This window comes from Crocuta crocuta, unplaced genomic scaffold, assembly GCF_008692635.1.
Source record: "Crocuta crocuta isolate KB4526 unplaced genomic scaffold, BGI_CrCroc_1.0 scaffold26, whole genome shotgun sequence".
NCBI classification, from domain to species: domain Eukaryota; kingdom Metazoa; phylum Chordata; class Mammalia; order Carnivora; family Hyaenidae; genus Crocuta; species Crocuta crocuta.
The window spans coordinates 1,295,419-1,309,472 of NW_027532249.1; the positions used below are offsets into that span (position 1 = coordinate 1,295,419).

A 14,054-nucleotide genomic window follows, 5' to 3' on the forward strand; every position below is an offset into this window, starting at 1 on the left:
TGACCCTCCCCTGCTCACGCTGTCTCTCTCTCTCTCTCCTAGAAATAAATAAAACATTAAAAAATTAAATGTGAGACTTCAATCCATAACATCTTAGAAGAGAATGCAGGTAGTAATTTCTCAGACATCAGCTAAAGCCACATTTTTTTAGATATGTCTCCTAAGGAAAAGGAGACAAAAGCAAAAATAAACTATTGGGACTCCATCAAAATAAAACATTTTTGTATAGGAAACAAAACCATCAGCAAAACAAAAAGACAACCTACTGAGTGGAAGAAGAGACTTGCAAATGATATATCCAATAAGAGGTTAATGTCCCAAATATACAAAGAACTTACACAACTCAAAATCAAAAAAATAAATAACCCAATTAAAATATGGGTAGAAGACCTGAATAGACAATGTTTCCAAAGAAGACATACAGATATATGACCAGAAGACACATGATAATATGTCCAACATCACTCATCATGAAGGAAATGCAAATCAAAATCACAATGAGATATCACCTCACACCTATCAGAATGGCTAAAATGAAAGAGACAATGGAGGGGTTGTAGGAGGGGGGATGGGCTAAATGGGTAAGGGGCATTACAGAATCTACTCCTGAAATCATTGTTGCAGTATATGCTAACTAACTTGGATGTCAGTTTAAAAAATAAATTAAAAAAAAAAACAAAAGAAATAACAAGTGTTGGCAAGGATGTGGAGAAAAAGGATCCTCCGTGCATTGTTACTGGGAATGCAAACTGGTGCAGCCACTGTTGTGGAAAACAGTATGGAGGTTCCTCAAATAAAAACAGAATTACCATATGATCCAGTAGTTCCATTATTGAGTATCTCATGAAAACACTAATTCAAAAAGATAGCTGCACCCAAGCTTATTATTTATAATAGTCAAGGTACAGAGTATTACACAGCCATAAGAAAAAATGACATCTTGCCATTTGGGACAACATGAATGGACCTAGAAGGCATTAAGCTAAGTGAAATAATTCAGACTGAGAAAGACAAATACTATATGACTCCACTCATAAGTTGAATCTAAAAAAAAATGAATAAACAAAAACAGAATCAGACCTATAAATACAGAAAACAAACTGATGTTTGTCAGAGGAGAGAGAGGTGAGGGGTTGGGCAAAATTGGTGGAGTGTGGGAGAGCTTCCAGTTCTGGAATGAATAAGTCATGGGAATAGAAGGCACAACACAAGGAATACAGTCAGTGATATTGTAATAGTGATATAGTGGGACAGTAGGACATTATGTGGCAACTATATTCAAAGAAAAGTAAAAATTTTTAGAAAAATGAAAATACAAGTAGCATTATGCCAGTGTCTTGATTTTCTGAATGTTTTAATGATTCTTAGTTATATGTGACTTTATTTTAAACCTCATCATTCAAATTCTTTTGAATGGTTAAATTTTACCCTAAATTTAATGATGGGAGGATGATCTCTGGATGCCTAGATTAGAGCCAGTTTAGTTTTAGCTGCTGTATTTGACCAGATATTGGAATTACAGGGTAAGAAGATGAATTGGAAATAAGCGTGGCTCATTATGAATCTTCACAATATTACAGGAGTGTTTTTATATTACATAATCATAACTACTGCTGTGATACTTCATTAAGTGTCCTGTTATTATTAGTGCTATAAGAAATCAAATTTCATGATGAAATCTTTGAGTTCTTTATCTTAGATAAGATGATTACCAAAATATTTTACTTCAAATGGAATATTATGTGTATGTGTGTGTGTATATATATATATATATAAGGTATCTTTTGCTGCAGGGGAAGAGTAATATTTTTGGAATTGACTACGTTGTTATTAATTTTTTCTGTCTTTTTAAAAAATCAAGTAACCACATTTAATTACCTGCAATTTATTGGAAAAAAATCAAATAAGTGTTTAGCATCCACCATCTCTTATCAGCCCATAACCAACTCCACCTGTGTTATAATACCATTGCCAGTGACCACATTCAGTCATACTAAGACATCTGCATGCGATATGACTTCTGACATATTCTGCTTGACTACACTCATGAAGATAAAGCCACAAGACCTCTATCTCATTTACATTTTAAGATGTATTTTAGGGGTGCCTGGGTGGCCCCGTTGGTTGAGCATCTGACTTGCCTTCTAAGTTCAAGTCTTGATCTTAGGGTTGTGAGTTCGAGCCCTGCTTCTGGCTCTGCACTGGGCATGAAACTGCTTTAAAAAAATAAGTTTAAAAAAAGTGTATTTTAATCAGCTTTCTCATATTCCCTGCCTATCATTCTCCTCATGCCTGCTCACAACACTTCCAATAATAAAACTGGCATTTAAGTTAGCTGGAAATTTCTCCCTACAGCTAAAATGGATTTGTATGCCACCAGGACATGAACATAACATTTTTTGAAAGAAAGAACTTCCACCAGATGTCTGTTTTTAAGATTGCCATTTGTTCATCTTCATTACATCATCCATCATTTGTAACTTTTCACAGCCCTTGTCAATATCTATCTTTTTTCTATTATTATTTTGTGAATGTTAGTAAATGTGCAGAGCATTCACCTCATCAGAAGTAATTAAATTACCATCTCTGCCTGGGTATCTTGCTCTTATCACTATCTCCCTGCTAACATGTTGCAGAAGAATCTTTATTTAAGATATCATGTAAGGGCACCTGGGTGGCTCAGTTGTTAAGGATCTGACTTTGGCTCAGATGATGATCTCAACAGTTTGTGGGTTCAAGTCCCACATCAGGTGAGCTCCAGCCCCTCTTCAGGTAAAACATGAGCCCTACTTCAGGTGGGCCCCACTTTCTCTCTCAGCCCCTCCTGGGATTCTCTCTCTCTCTCTCTCTGCTCCTTGCTCTTGCACCGTCTCTGTCTCTCTTTCTCCCTCCCTCCCTCCCTTCCCCTCTCTAAATAAATAAATAAAATATCATGTAAGAAGTCTCCTACCTTACAGGTTCTGTAACTTCTTCAATTTAATTAGCTTTAACAAAAATAACTCACATGGTTCAAACATTCAAATTATAGTAAATTATACCCTTCTGCGACTGCCGTCCCACAAACAATAAATACTATTAATTTGTTCTTTGTCTTTATGGAGATATTTTATCTATAACTAACAAGACATAATGTTTCCTGTCCTTTTTATGCAGCTCTGAGCTTTCCTTTTTTTCATTTAATAATATATCTTGGAGATCATTTCATATCAGTACGTAGTGTTTACATCTCATAACTTTGTAATATTCTCTTGTGTGGATATACTGTGATTGATTTAATCAGCCCTCTTTTAGATTACTTCTGGGGCATTTGAGTGGCTCAGTCAGCTAAATGTCCAACTCTTGATTTTAGCTCAGGTCATGATCTCACAGTTTGTATTGTCAGGGTTCTGCTCTGGCAGGGTGGGATATGCTTGGGTCTCTCTCTCTCTCTCTCTCTCTCTCTCTCTCTCTCTCTCTCTCTCTCCCTCTCTTTTTCTCTCTGCCACTGCCTTGCTCATGTGCACACTTACACTTCCTCTCTCTCTCTCTCTCTCTCTCTCTCTCAAAAATAAACAAACTTAAAAAAGATCAATTCTTATCTTTTGCTGTTACAAACGGTGCTGCAAGGAATAGTTTTAAAGCTCTTTTTCATGGGCCTAATCATATATGTAGGATAAATTCCCAAAATTTGCATTGCTGGTTCAAAGTACATGTGCATTTATAATTTTCATAAAATAGGAATATGTCTTCATTAGAGGTTTACCAGTTGATCCTCTCCTTAGCATTGTGTAAGAGTGTCTGTTTTCCTACACAATGTGTTTTTGAAGTGATAGGTGAAAATTTTTATTCCTTAATTGGAGTTTACATTTTCCTTATTATGAATGAATGAGATTGGGCAACTTTTCATATCCTTAAGAGATACTTGTATTTATCAATTGCCTATTCGTATCCTTTGCCCATTTTTCTAATGTAGCATTGGTCTTTACTTACCCATTTGTATTTCTTAAGAGCTTTTTGTGATATAGATTGCAAATATTGCTATGATATTTTAATGATTTTATGATTATCACTGCATTTCTTTATGTGTGAAGACTTGATGAGTGTATAGGGGTGAAGAGTGGATAAGTATGAAAACTGAAAGGGCAGTTGTATTAGGGAGATACTGTGAGTCCAGCTACTTGAGGCAGAGACATTCACTAAATCCTCAGCGTGTGTGTGTGTGTGTGCGCGCGCACACGCACGCGCACGTAAATACTGGAAGAATTTAGAAATGATAGTATTTTCATAGAATCTAGAAATGAATTTCCTTAATTTTGATAACGTCATCTGTAGTTTTTGTAATTTCCTTAGTGAACCATAGAAATTCAAATTAAGCTTTACAGAAATTATTGACTTCTAGTTTAGTATCTTAACATTTTACAATTTTTTAATTAAGTAAAATCCTGACTTTCTCTCATATTTGTTGTTGTTACCTTCTCCCAGTCATATCCCGCAAGGAAGGAGTGTATTACATCTTTAAGAAAGTGCCAGAAAACTTGATGAAAATATAAATCACTTCGCTTTGTAATTATCTATTAATTCTTTAATGTACATGAGAGACTTCCAGTTATCACATGAACTGCTATAATTCCCGTGGGGTTTTTATACCCTAATTTTCAGAACACTAATTTTGGGCTGGTCAGTATGATAAAATCCCTTTTCTTGCTTTTCTCTGTAGTAAAAATATCTCAAAAAGGCCATCATGGCTGTTAATCTTTGTGGCTGATATACATGTTCTTTTTATTATAGGCAATATTTATATAAGTGATTTTGTCACTCGGGAAATGTAGTTAATAGTAATTTCTTTGAAAGTCTGTTAGCATTTATTAACTGAGTAAAAAAAGGTTTAAGGAGTTACTAAAACATATTCCTTTTTACACATTTAAAAGTTTTTTTTTTAATATTTTTATTTATTTCTAGGAGAGAGAGGGAGAGACAGCGTGAGCAGGGGAGGGTCAGAGAGAGAGGAAGACACAGAATCTGAAACCAGCTCCAGGCTCTGAGCTGGCAGTCAGCACAGAGCCTGACACGGGCCTCGAACCCACGAACCGCGAGATCATGACCTAAGCAAAAGTCGGACGCTTAACCGACTAAGCCACCCAGGTGCCCCTAAAAGTTTTTAACTGAAAACATGTACTCAGTACATAGAGGAATATCAATAAATGATAAATGGCTGTAAATGGTTAACAATAGGGAGAAAAAGGTCATCATTGAAATGATGTTATTAAAGTATTCTTTGAATACTTGAATATATTTGTAAGGGTGGTTTAGTCCAAAAAGAGGCATTTATATGTGAGCTGATGTTGAACCTATACAAATGAATTAAAATTATTCTGTGAGCATTTGAGATCTTGTGATTCACAGAGTAGATTATATTTGTTTATTTTTTAAGGTGCCAGGAACTGAAAGTGTTGGCTTGGAGCAGTGCTAATTGCTAGCTTGAGAATGGTTATGTCAGACATGCAGGGAGTTAATTGCCATGTGGGTGCTCAGTTAGAATTTCTCACCATATTCCAAGCTCAGGTTGGCATCTGTTATTACATTTGTGCATACAGAATAATTTATTCAGAAGCCAGAATATAATTGACAGAAGCTTGTCACTAAAACTAGAAAAATATGTAATTTACTTTCAAATAACTCATTTGTTTTTGCTAACTAGAAACCTGAGATTTCTAGTTGCACATTTGTTCTGGCCTGTTCAATTATAGTATTCACAGATTCTCAACTCCTGTATTTGACTTATTTGTGAGTCAGGATTTTGATTCCATGAAGAGGCTAGAGAAAGGTCTCATTTGGTAAAAGTATAAAATGTTTTTTTGATGGAATAAAAGTGTTCACAGTCAAATCCTCACAGGTATTTATTGGTTTTTATTTTTAAAAAAAAATTTTTTAATGTTTTTTATTTATTTCTAGGAGAGAGAGAGAGACAGCGTGACCAGGGGAGGGTCAGAGAGAGAGGGAGTCACAGACTCAGAAACAGGCTCCAGGCTCCGAGCTGGCAGTCAGCACAGAGCCCGACGCAGGGCTCGAACCCATGAACCGCGAGATCATGACCTAAGCGAAAGTCGGACGCTTAACCGACTAAGCCACCCAGGCGCCCCTTAATTGGTTTTTAATAACTTACTAAATGCTAAACATGAGCCAGGCAGTATACTGTATTTTTTCTGTATTATTTTATGTAATACTAACAAAATCTAAAAAGTAGTTCTTAGCATCAGCATGTTACAGATGGGAAAACACACTGAGGATTAGAGCAGTTAAGTGACCCGTATAAAGACACACAGCTAGGAAGTGTCTGAACTACAGATTATGGTACTGTTCAAAAAAATTTAAAAACATGAAATACTTGGACTATTCATTTAAACTATCTTTAGTATTAAAAAAGCAGATAGTTTTCCTTAGTAGCAGGGAGTTAGGGATTTTATCACAGCACAGGTAAAGGTGGAGATGTGTAAAGGTGTGAAATAGTAAGACCATCTGGACTACATTTAGTCAGGGATGTGTTGGAGAACAGTAAAATTTAAGGTTGGGTGGAAAAGGGACCATGTGCTTCTCATGTTACTCTGCCAGAGTACACTTAAGACATAGGACCATGAACTCATACTTCTAGAGTAAGGGAACATATTAAATCATAACGTTTTCAGTTGCAAGTAAAGAAATCCATTTAAATTGGGTGGAGTGGGGGCGTATTTACTGGCTCACATAAATGGAAAATCTAAGAGTACAGCTAGCTTTAGGCACAGTTGGATCCAGTGTCTCAAGCCTCAAATCAGGGCTGGCTTTCTCTCCCTCACTCCCCAGGATAGGCATTTACTAAAAGGCAGGTAAGATGATCGTCTGTAGCCTAAACCTCACATTTTCTCAGTTTAGTAACTCCAGCAGAAAGTCTTTCTCTTAATTGGGGCAAAAATACCTTGGAGGAAAATTCAGAAACATATGCCTGCTCAAGAGCTAGTCGCTGTGGCCACACTGGCTGGTGGAGGCTGTGTCCTCACCCTTGTGAGTAGGTGATAAGGTATGCTGGGCATGGGATTAGCCTGCTCAAACTGTAGAGGCTGCATTCCCCAACAGAAAGAAGGAAGGGCAAAGAGGTATCTAGACAAAAGCAACAGACACGCACTGAGAGATATAGTGTTCAGTGCAAGTCAAAGTGTCTTTGAAATTATATTATTTTACCTTTAAAATCCATGTAAATTTTATTTTATATGTCTGCATCTAGCTTTAATATTTCTAAAATGTTCCATGTTTGGAGTTCCCCCAGGAAATGGGTTCTGAGGGGTAAAACTTGAATTCAGTAGGTTTTATTGGGAACTGCTTTGGGAAACTCCTGTGAGCAGTGAAGGACCAGTTGAACTATGATGCAAGTGCAGCAGGCCTCAGCCACTCAATGCCACAGGGAGCTCAGAAGTTGGGATGGCTTTTCAGAGATGTCCCAAGGAAGACAAGGGGACCTGACGTGTGTACTTCCACAGAGACCAGTAATTGGGTGTGGGCTACCCCAGAGATGGGACACATCCATGACAAGGCAGCTCCTGGCTCTGAGCCCTGAGGGCAGCTCGTAGGGCAGGATTAGGCTGTGAGCCTTTGGCAGACAGCACCTCCCGCAGCAGTGGAAGAATACTTCATTCCTGAAGCGGGTGTGGGGTGTGGACATGGGCAGCTTACCACAGCATGATAATCCATCACATTATCTGTGAGTAAAATTCACTCCAGGAAAATGTGTCCTGTTTATCTGTCATGGTAAGTGCTCCCTGGCATATCACTATACCGTTTGACCAGAGGTCCCTGGAAGTACAGGTACTCTTGTTTGAAGGCCACAGCAGAGACCCTGGGAACCAATCATTGGGGAGTGAAAAGGTTAACCAAATGAGGAAGATACTGGACCAGAAAGAACAGTTGAAAGGCTTGCTATCATCAGCTTTGGTAGTAGCAGTAGGAATCAAGAAAAAAAGATATATATCTTCATCTTGCAGAAGACCACCGTATCTTCTACTGTGCCTGAGCTGTTTATCTTGCCTTTTCCTTTGGGTGCTAGAAGGACCTAGAGACCATCAGAAACTTAATAAAACAATATAGGTTGCTAAATGAGTTTCTCCATCATGTTTTCAACTTTTTTCATTACCTTTCGGCTTATAGATCATTGGGTAAACAATAGAGTGCTTGCTGTGGGATCAGCCTGTAAGTGACAAAGAATCCGTACTACGCTCTTGGCTATAGATGGGGAAGGTGTGTTGCTAGGATGTTGGCCCATATGTACATACTTGATCTTCTTAGGCATTAAGGTTTCAAACCAATTTATTTTGATGCTGACTGAATCTTGTTGATGTGGTTAGTATTATAATTACTTCAATGTTCATTTTTTCTTCTTATTTACTGATCATTATTTATTTATTTTAATCTGTTGACTGAATGAAACACTTACATCTAATGTAAGCTTGGATTGTATATTTATTTCCCTGAACTGGAGAGCACATGTTTCTGTGTAGCATAGGTAAGAGGTTTTTCCCCCACCCCTTCAGTGGATTCTGAATTTAGAGAAGAAAATTCAGATTTTCCTCTGAATAATTTTCCCTTTCAGCCTTTTAGTTTTGCTGATTGTTTCCTTTGCTGTGTGGAGGTTTTATTTTTGCTGAGCTTCCAATAGTTCATTTTGGTTTTTGTTTCCCTTGCCTCCGGAGACATTTTGAATAAGAAGTTGCTGTGGCCGAGGTCAGAGAGATTTTTGCCTGCTTTCTCCTCGAGGATTTTGATGGCTTCCTGTCTTACATTTAGGTCTTTCATCCATTTTGAGTTTGTTTTTGTGTATAGTATAAGATGTAGTATATACATATATACACACACACACATATACATACACAATGGAGTATTACTCGGCAATCAAAAAGAATGAAATCTTGCCATTTGCAGCTACCTTGATGGAACTAGAGGGTATCATGCTAAGCAAAATTAGAGAAAGACAAATATCATATGGTTTCACTCATATGAGGACTTTAAGATACAAAACAGATGAACATAAGGGAATGGAAGCAAATAACATAAAAATAGGGAGAGGGACAAAACTAAGAGACTCTTAAATATGGAGAACAGAGGGTTGCTGGAGGGGTTGTGGGAAGGAGGGATGGGCTAAATGGGTAAGGGGCATTAAGTAATCTACTCCTAAAGTCATTGTCGCACTATATGATAACTAACTTGAATGTAAATAAAAATTAATAAACTTAAAAAAAATTTCTTTGGATTTCTTTCAGCTAGCAAACACAGTGTAGGTGCTAGTGTAGGTCTTCAATTAAAGTCAAGTGGCTTAATGTAAACTTTCAGAAAATAAAATTGTGGAAACATATTCTGAAAAAAGTTAGAAGTACTTCCCCCCTCCCCCAAATTTCTTTCCTAGCAGGAGAATACATTATTTATACCACATTTTCTTCAAGTGTTCGGAGTAATTTAATGCTTTGTATATTAATACTCCTATACATTATCAAGTACAAAAAAAGCAGGTGGTGTTATTCTCATTTTGCAAATGGTCAATCTGAGGTGTTGAGAAGCGAAAAAAATGGTTTAGAAATGTTTTCTATTAAGTATTATTTTCATATAAAATAAACTAGATTTCATAAGGTACATTTAAACTCAGTCCATGTGCATTCAGGCAAATAGACTCAACAAACTGTAAAATATACTAGAGTTGATTTGTTGTGAGTAGGAATGGTATAACAGATTAGTGATTAATAGCTGAGTAGATGACTTATCAAGATTTTCTTAACATTACAAATGTTGGCTCCATGCAGTTTCAAAAGGTGGGTCATTGTGTGTCAACTGTACTCAAAAAATTTAAAAATTGAAAAAGGGTACAAACTTGTAGTTATAAGATGAATAAGTTCTGGAGATATAATGTACAGCATGTTGACTGTGGTTAGCAATATTTTCTTACATGCTTGAAATTTGCTCAGAATACATCTTAAGTGTTCTCACCACATACACAAATAGGTAATTATATGAGATGATGGAGGTAGTAACTACAATAATTGTTTTTTGCAATGTATGCATGTACCAAATAATAAATAAGTGAAAAGCATTTTGTATATTGAAATTTATTCATGAAATTACTTGACAAGTATATATTGAGTATAAAAAGTGCCAATGCTATATTCGCCCCTGAGAATGGAATTTTTCCTCATGAAACCTAGAAGGGAGACACAAACAAATGTAAAATTACAGCATTAATAAGGGCTACAGAGGAAAGGTGATGCTAAATGCCATTGTATAGTAGGACGATTTTACTTAATTGAGTAAAAGGGAAGTGAAGACTTTACTGAAGAATTGATGATTCTCTTGAGCCTGATATCTGAAGGAAGAGCAGAAGTAGAGAATAAATGAGACCAGGCATGGGAGTGAGGAGAGAAGAGTATCCGGAGCCAGACCACATCAGAAGTCAGCAAAAATTTGATAGTGTTTGGATTAAGGGATCTGCAGTGGAGAGAAAAAGAAGAGGGCTTAGGTTATATGGAGGAAGTAATATCTGGGAGATTTAATGGATTGAATATGCGCATTGGGGGAGAAGACAATGTCAATACATTTTAGTGGTGTGAGTTCATATTGTAACAAAAGTTTAGCCACAGGCCTGGAAGGAAATTAGAACGAGCAACCCCAGTCCGTCCCTTTGTAATACTGTTCCTATTCTAGTCTATCATTGACTGAAATATATAGAGGAGTAGATTCTGTACTATCTGCTTCAATAATGCTTCTGTATAGACTTTATCTGAAGATATTTGGTAGAAATTTTAATTTGAGAAGGTAGCATAATGAAATTTTTATATCTAAATGTTTTCTTTTTATTTTAATTGATAGAATCTTAAGAAGATTCAAGAAATGGAAAAGAGTGATGAATCTAACACAGACCTGGAAGACCTGAAAAATGCTGACTGGGTAAGGATATTCTCTGTTCTGCTTAGTGTTGAATACATAGTGTGATGATTTTTAAAATGCTTGTATTAAGGGCTATAATATGAATTGATAATAAACACATTTAAGTGTGCTTGATCGTATTTGAGGAAATATCTTCCCCATTTTACAAAACAGATTTTATTAGAACTACCCCAGTGTCTTCTGATAACTTTGGTGTTTTAAAATACTGACCTTCCTGATTATATTACTGCCTCAGCATACTCTTGTGAGTCAGAGTTTAAGCTCTGTTTCAGGATAAGATGTGAAATTGTAGTGCAGTGCATTCACTACAATGCACTATCCAATGAATAGTTACTGGATTAGCGTTCTGGAGATGTAGAATTATTCATTCTTGTATTCTGTCCTTCATAAAACAGAAGGCAGATTTCTAGCACAGATGATTACAGTGTATTTATGCAGTACACTTTGAGTAGCCACTGTTTTTCTGGCATGGTACTAGACCCTAGTAAAACCAAGAGTCCCTGCTATCCTGTGTGACTTAGAGTTAGGTAGGCATGACAGCCTTGGGGACAGGAGAGTCATTGTCATGAAATCAGACTGAGGTATGTACAGGTGTCATTGGGAAGGCACATTTTAGGATTCTGAATTTTCAGGTTAAGGATACTGGTTAAATAATAACATCATTAAACGAGGGACGAGGAATAGAGGCAGATTTGGGGAATATGAACAAATTGCTTTTGACCATATTAGACTTTAATTTTAGTTTGCCATATTCTTTTCTAACAGCTTCATTAAAGTATCATCAGCATGCAATAAGTTGTACATATTTAAAAGGCATAATTTGATAAGTTTTGACACATACATACATACCCATGAGACCATCATCATAGTCAAAATAATGAGCCATCCATTACCCCCCAAAGTTTCCTCATACCCCTTTGTGATCCTACTTCCTTTCTCCCCATGATCTGGGGAGGAACTCATGGGAAAGTAACCCATGATCTGCTTTCTCTCACTGTAGATTAGTTTGTGTTTTCTAAAATTTTGCAAAAATGTAATCGTATAGTATGTACTGTTTTTTGCTTGGCTCCTTCCATTCAGCGTAATTCTTTTGAGATTTCATCCATGTTGTTGCCTCTATCTATAGTTTATTGTTGTTGTTTAACTTTTAAAAATATTTGTTTATTTTTGAGAGAGACAGACAGACAGACTGTGAGCGGGGAGGGGTAGAGAGAGAGGGAGACACAGAATCCAAAGCAGGGTCTAGGCTCCATGCTGTCAGCACGGAGCCTGATGTGGGGCTCAAACTCAGGAACTGCAAGATCATATGACCTAAGCCGAAGTTGAACACTTAACCAACTGAGCCACCCAGGCGTGCGAGTACTTTGTTGTTTTTATTACTAGTAGTATTCCATTCCATTGTTTGGATCCACATGTATTGATGTATGGATGTAAATATTCTTAAATTATTGATGATATCTTCACTGAGATATTTGGAATGATATTAACCTAGAACATTTAAGATTAAGGTTAAAAAATAAGTAGCCTATAATGTCTTGTTAATAGGGTTTATCATTTTAGAATAATATTATTTATTAAGTTTCCCTTGTATAGAATACTCTGGTAGCCTTGTTCCAGGTGTATTTTATCTTGGCTAAAAATTTAAAAAACTTTTTACTTAGACTCCAGGTGGTCAGAATTTAGCGAACAGTTAGTTTAAATTTGAACTCAAAATTTAATTTATTGCCTCAAGGCAACCTCATTTAAAAACTGGTAGAATCATAAGAGATGCACTAACTCCAAAGGGAGTTCCATTTGCCTAAATCACCAGCTGCTCTCTTGTGAGACCATTAAAATGAATTATTCAGAAAGATTAGAATGAAATGAAGAAAGAATTAGAGTATCTTCAATGGTAGAATCAAAACATCTCAGGATCTGGAATAAGAGATAATGACAGAATCTCTGGGAGTACATAAAGTGACAGTTGTGCATTACTTTATGTGATCACTGTGACTTTTATCTCTGAATTAAATTTCTGAAAATTTTTGCCAAATGGTAATATATAAAGAACTGGCTAGGAGGAGGGGGTAAGATGGCGGAGAAGTAGGGAGCTCCATACATTGGCACTCAACCCCATATCTCACAGAAGAGATCTGAAGCCATAGGAAACCTTTCAGAACCCAAGAGATTGGAAAAAAAAGGACGCAGAATCCACTGAGAAAGCCTTCTAATGGCTACCTCAAGAAACAAGCCAAAGTACACATGGCAGAGAGTCCCAAATATCACTATGAGTAGGAAAATAAAATAACCAAGGTCTCAACAAGAGAGACCAAGACATACCATTCAAAAAAAAAAAAAACCACTCTCTGAAAGGATAGGCCCTGGACAGTCAGAGAGCCTTCTTGGATATAGCAGGGCTCACAGCTACAGAGAGCATAACAAGTCTTTAAAACCAACAAAAGCCAGAAAGCTAATTAAAATGATGAAACGAAAGAGCTCTCCTCCAAAGAAATTCCAAAAAGAACTGACAGCTAATGAACTGCTCAAAACAGATATAAGCAGCATGACTGAACAAGATTTTCTAATAATAGTAAAATTAATAGCTGGGCTTGAAAAAAGCATAGGGGACATCAAAGAAAGTATGGCTACAGACAAGATGGAGAATAAGATTAGGCATGATGAATTAAAAACTGTGATAAATGAGATACATAATAAATTAGAGGCCTCCAATGCACGGATTGAAGAGGCAGGAAGGAGAATAAGTGATTTAGAAGACACCATTAAAGAAAAACAAGAAGCTGACAAAAAAAGNATGATGAAACGAAAGAGCTCTCCTCCAAAGAAATTCCAAAAAGAACTGACAGCTAATGAACTGCTCAAAACAGATATAAGCAGCATGACTGAACAAGATTTTCTAATAATAGTAAAATTAATAGCTGGGCTTGAAAAAAGCATAGGGGACATCAAAGAAAGTATGGCTACAGACAAGATGGAGAATAAGATTAGGCATGATGAATTAAAAACTGTGATAAATGAGATACATAATAAATTAGAGGCCTCCAATGCACGGATTGAAGAGGCAGGAAGGAGAATAAGTGATTTAGAAGACACCATTAAAGAAAAACAAGAAGCTGACAAAA

The 14,054-nt window shown here is 36.5% G+C and overlaps 1 protein-coding gene across 3 annotated transcripts in view; it reads left to right on the forward strand.

Annotated features, from left to right (window-relative positions):
* SPIRE1 (spire type actin nucleation factor 1) overlaps positions 1 to 14,054 on the forward strand; it is a 183,901-nt gene that overhangs the window by 103,719 nt on the left and 66,128 nt on the right. For all 3 annotated transcript variants that reach the window (XM_077778079.1, XM_077778080.1, XM_077778077.1), the window contains one exon: positions 10,858 to 10,935. In XM_077778079.1, the coding sequence (XP_077634205.1) occupies positions 10,858 to 10,935 (78 nt within the window). The remainder of the gene's footprint in view (positions 1 to 10,857; positions 10,936 to 14,054) is intronic.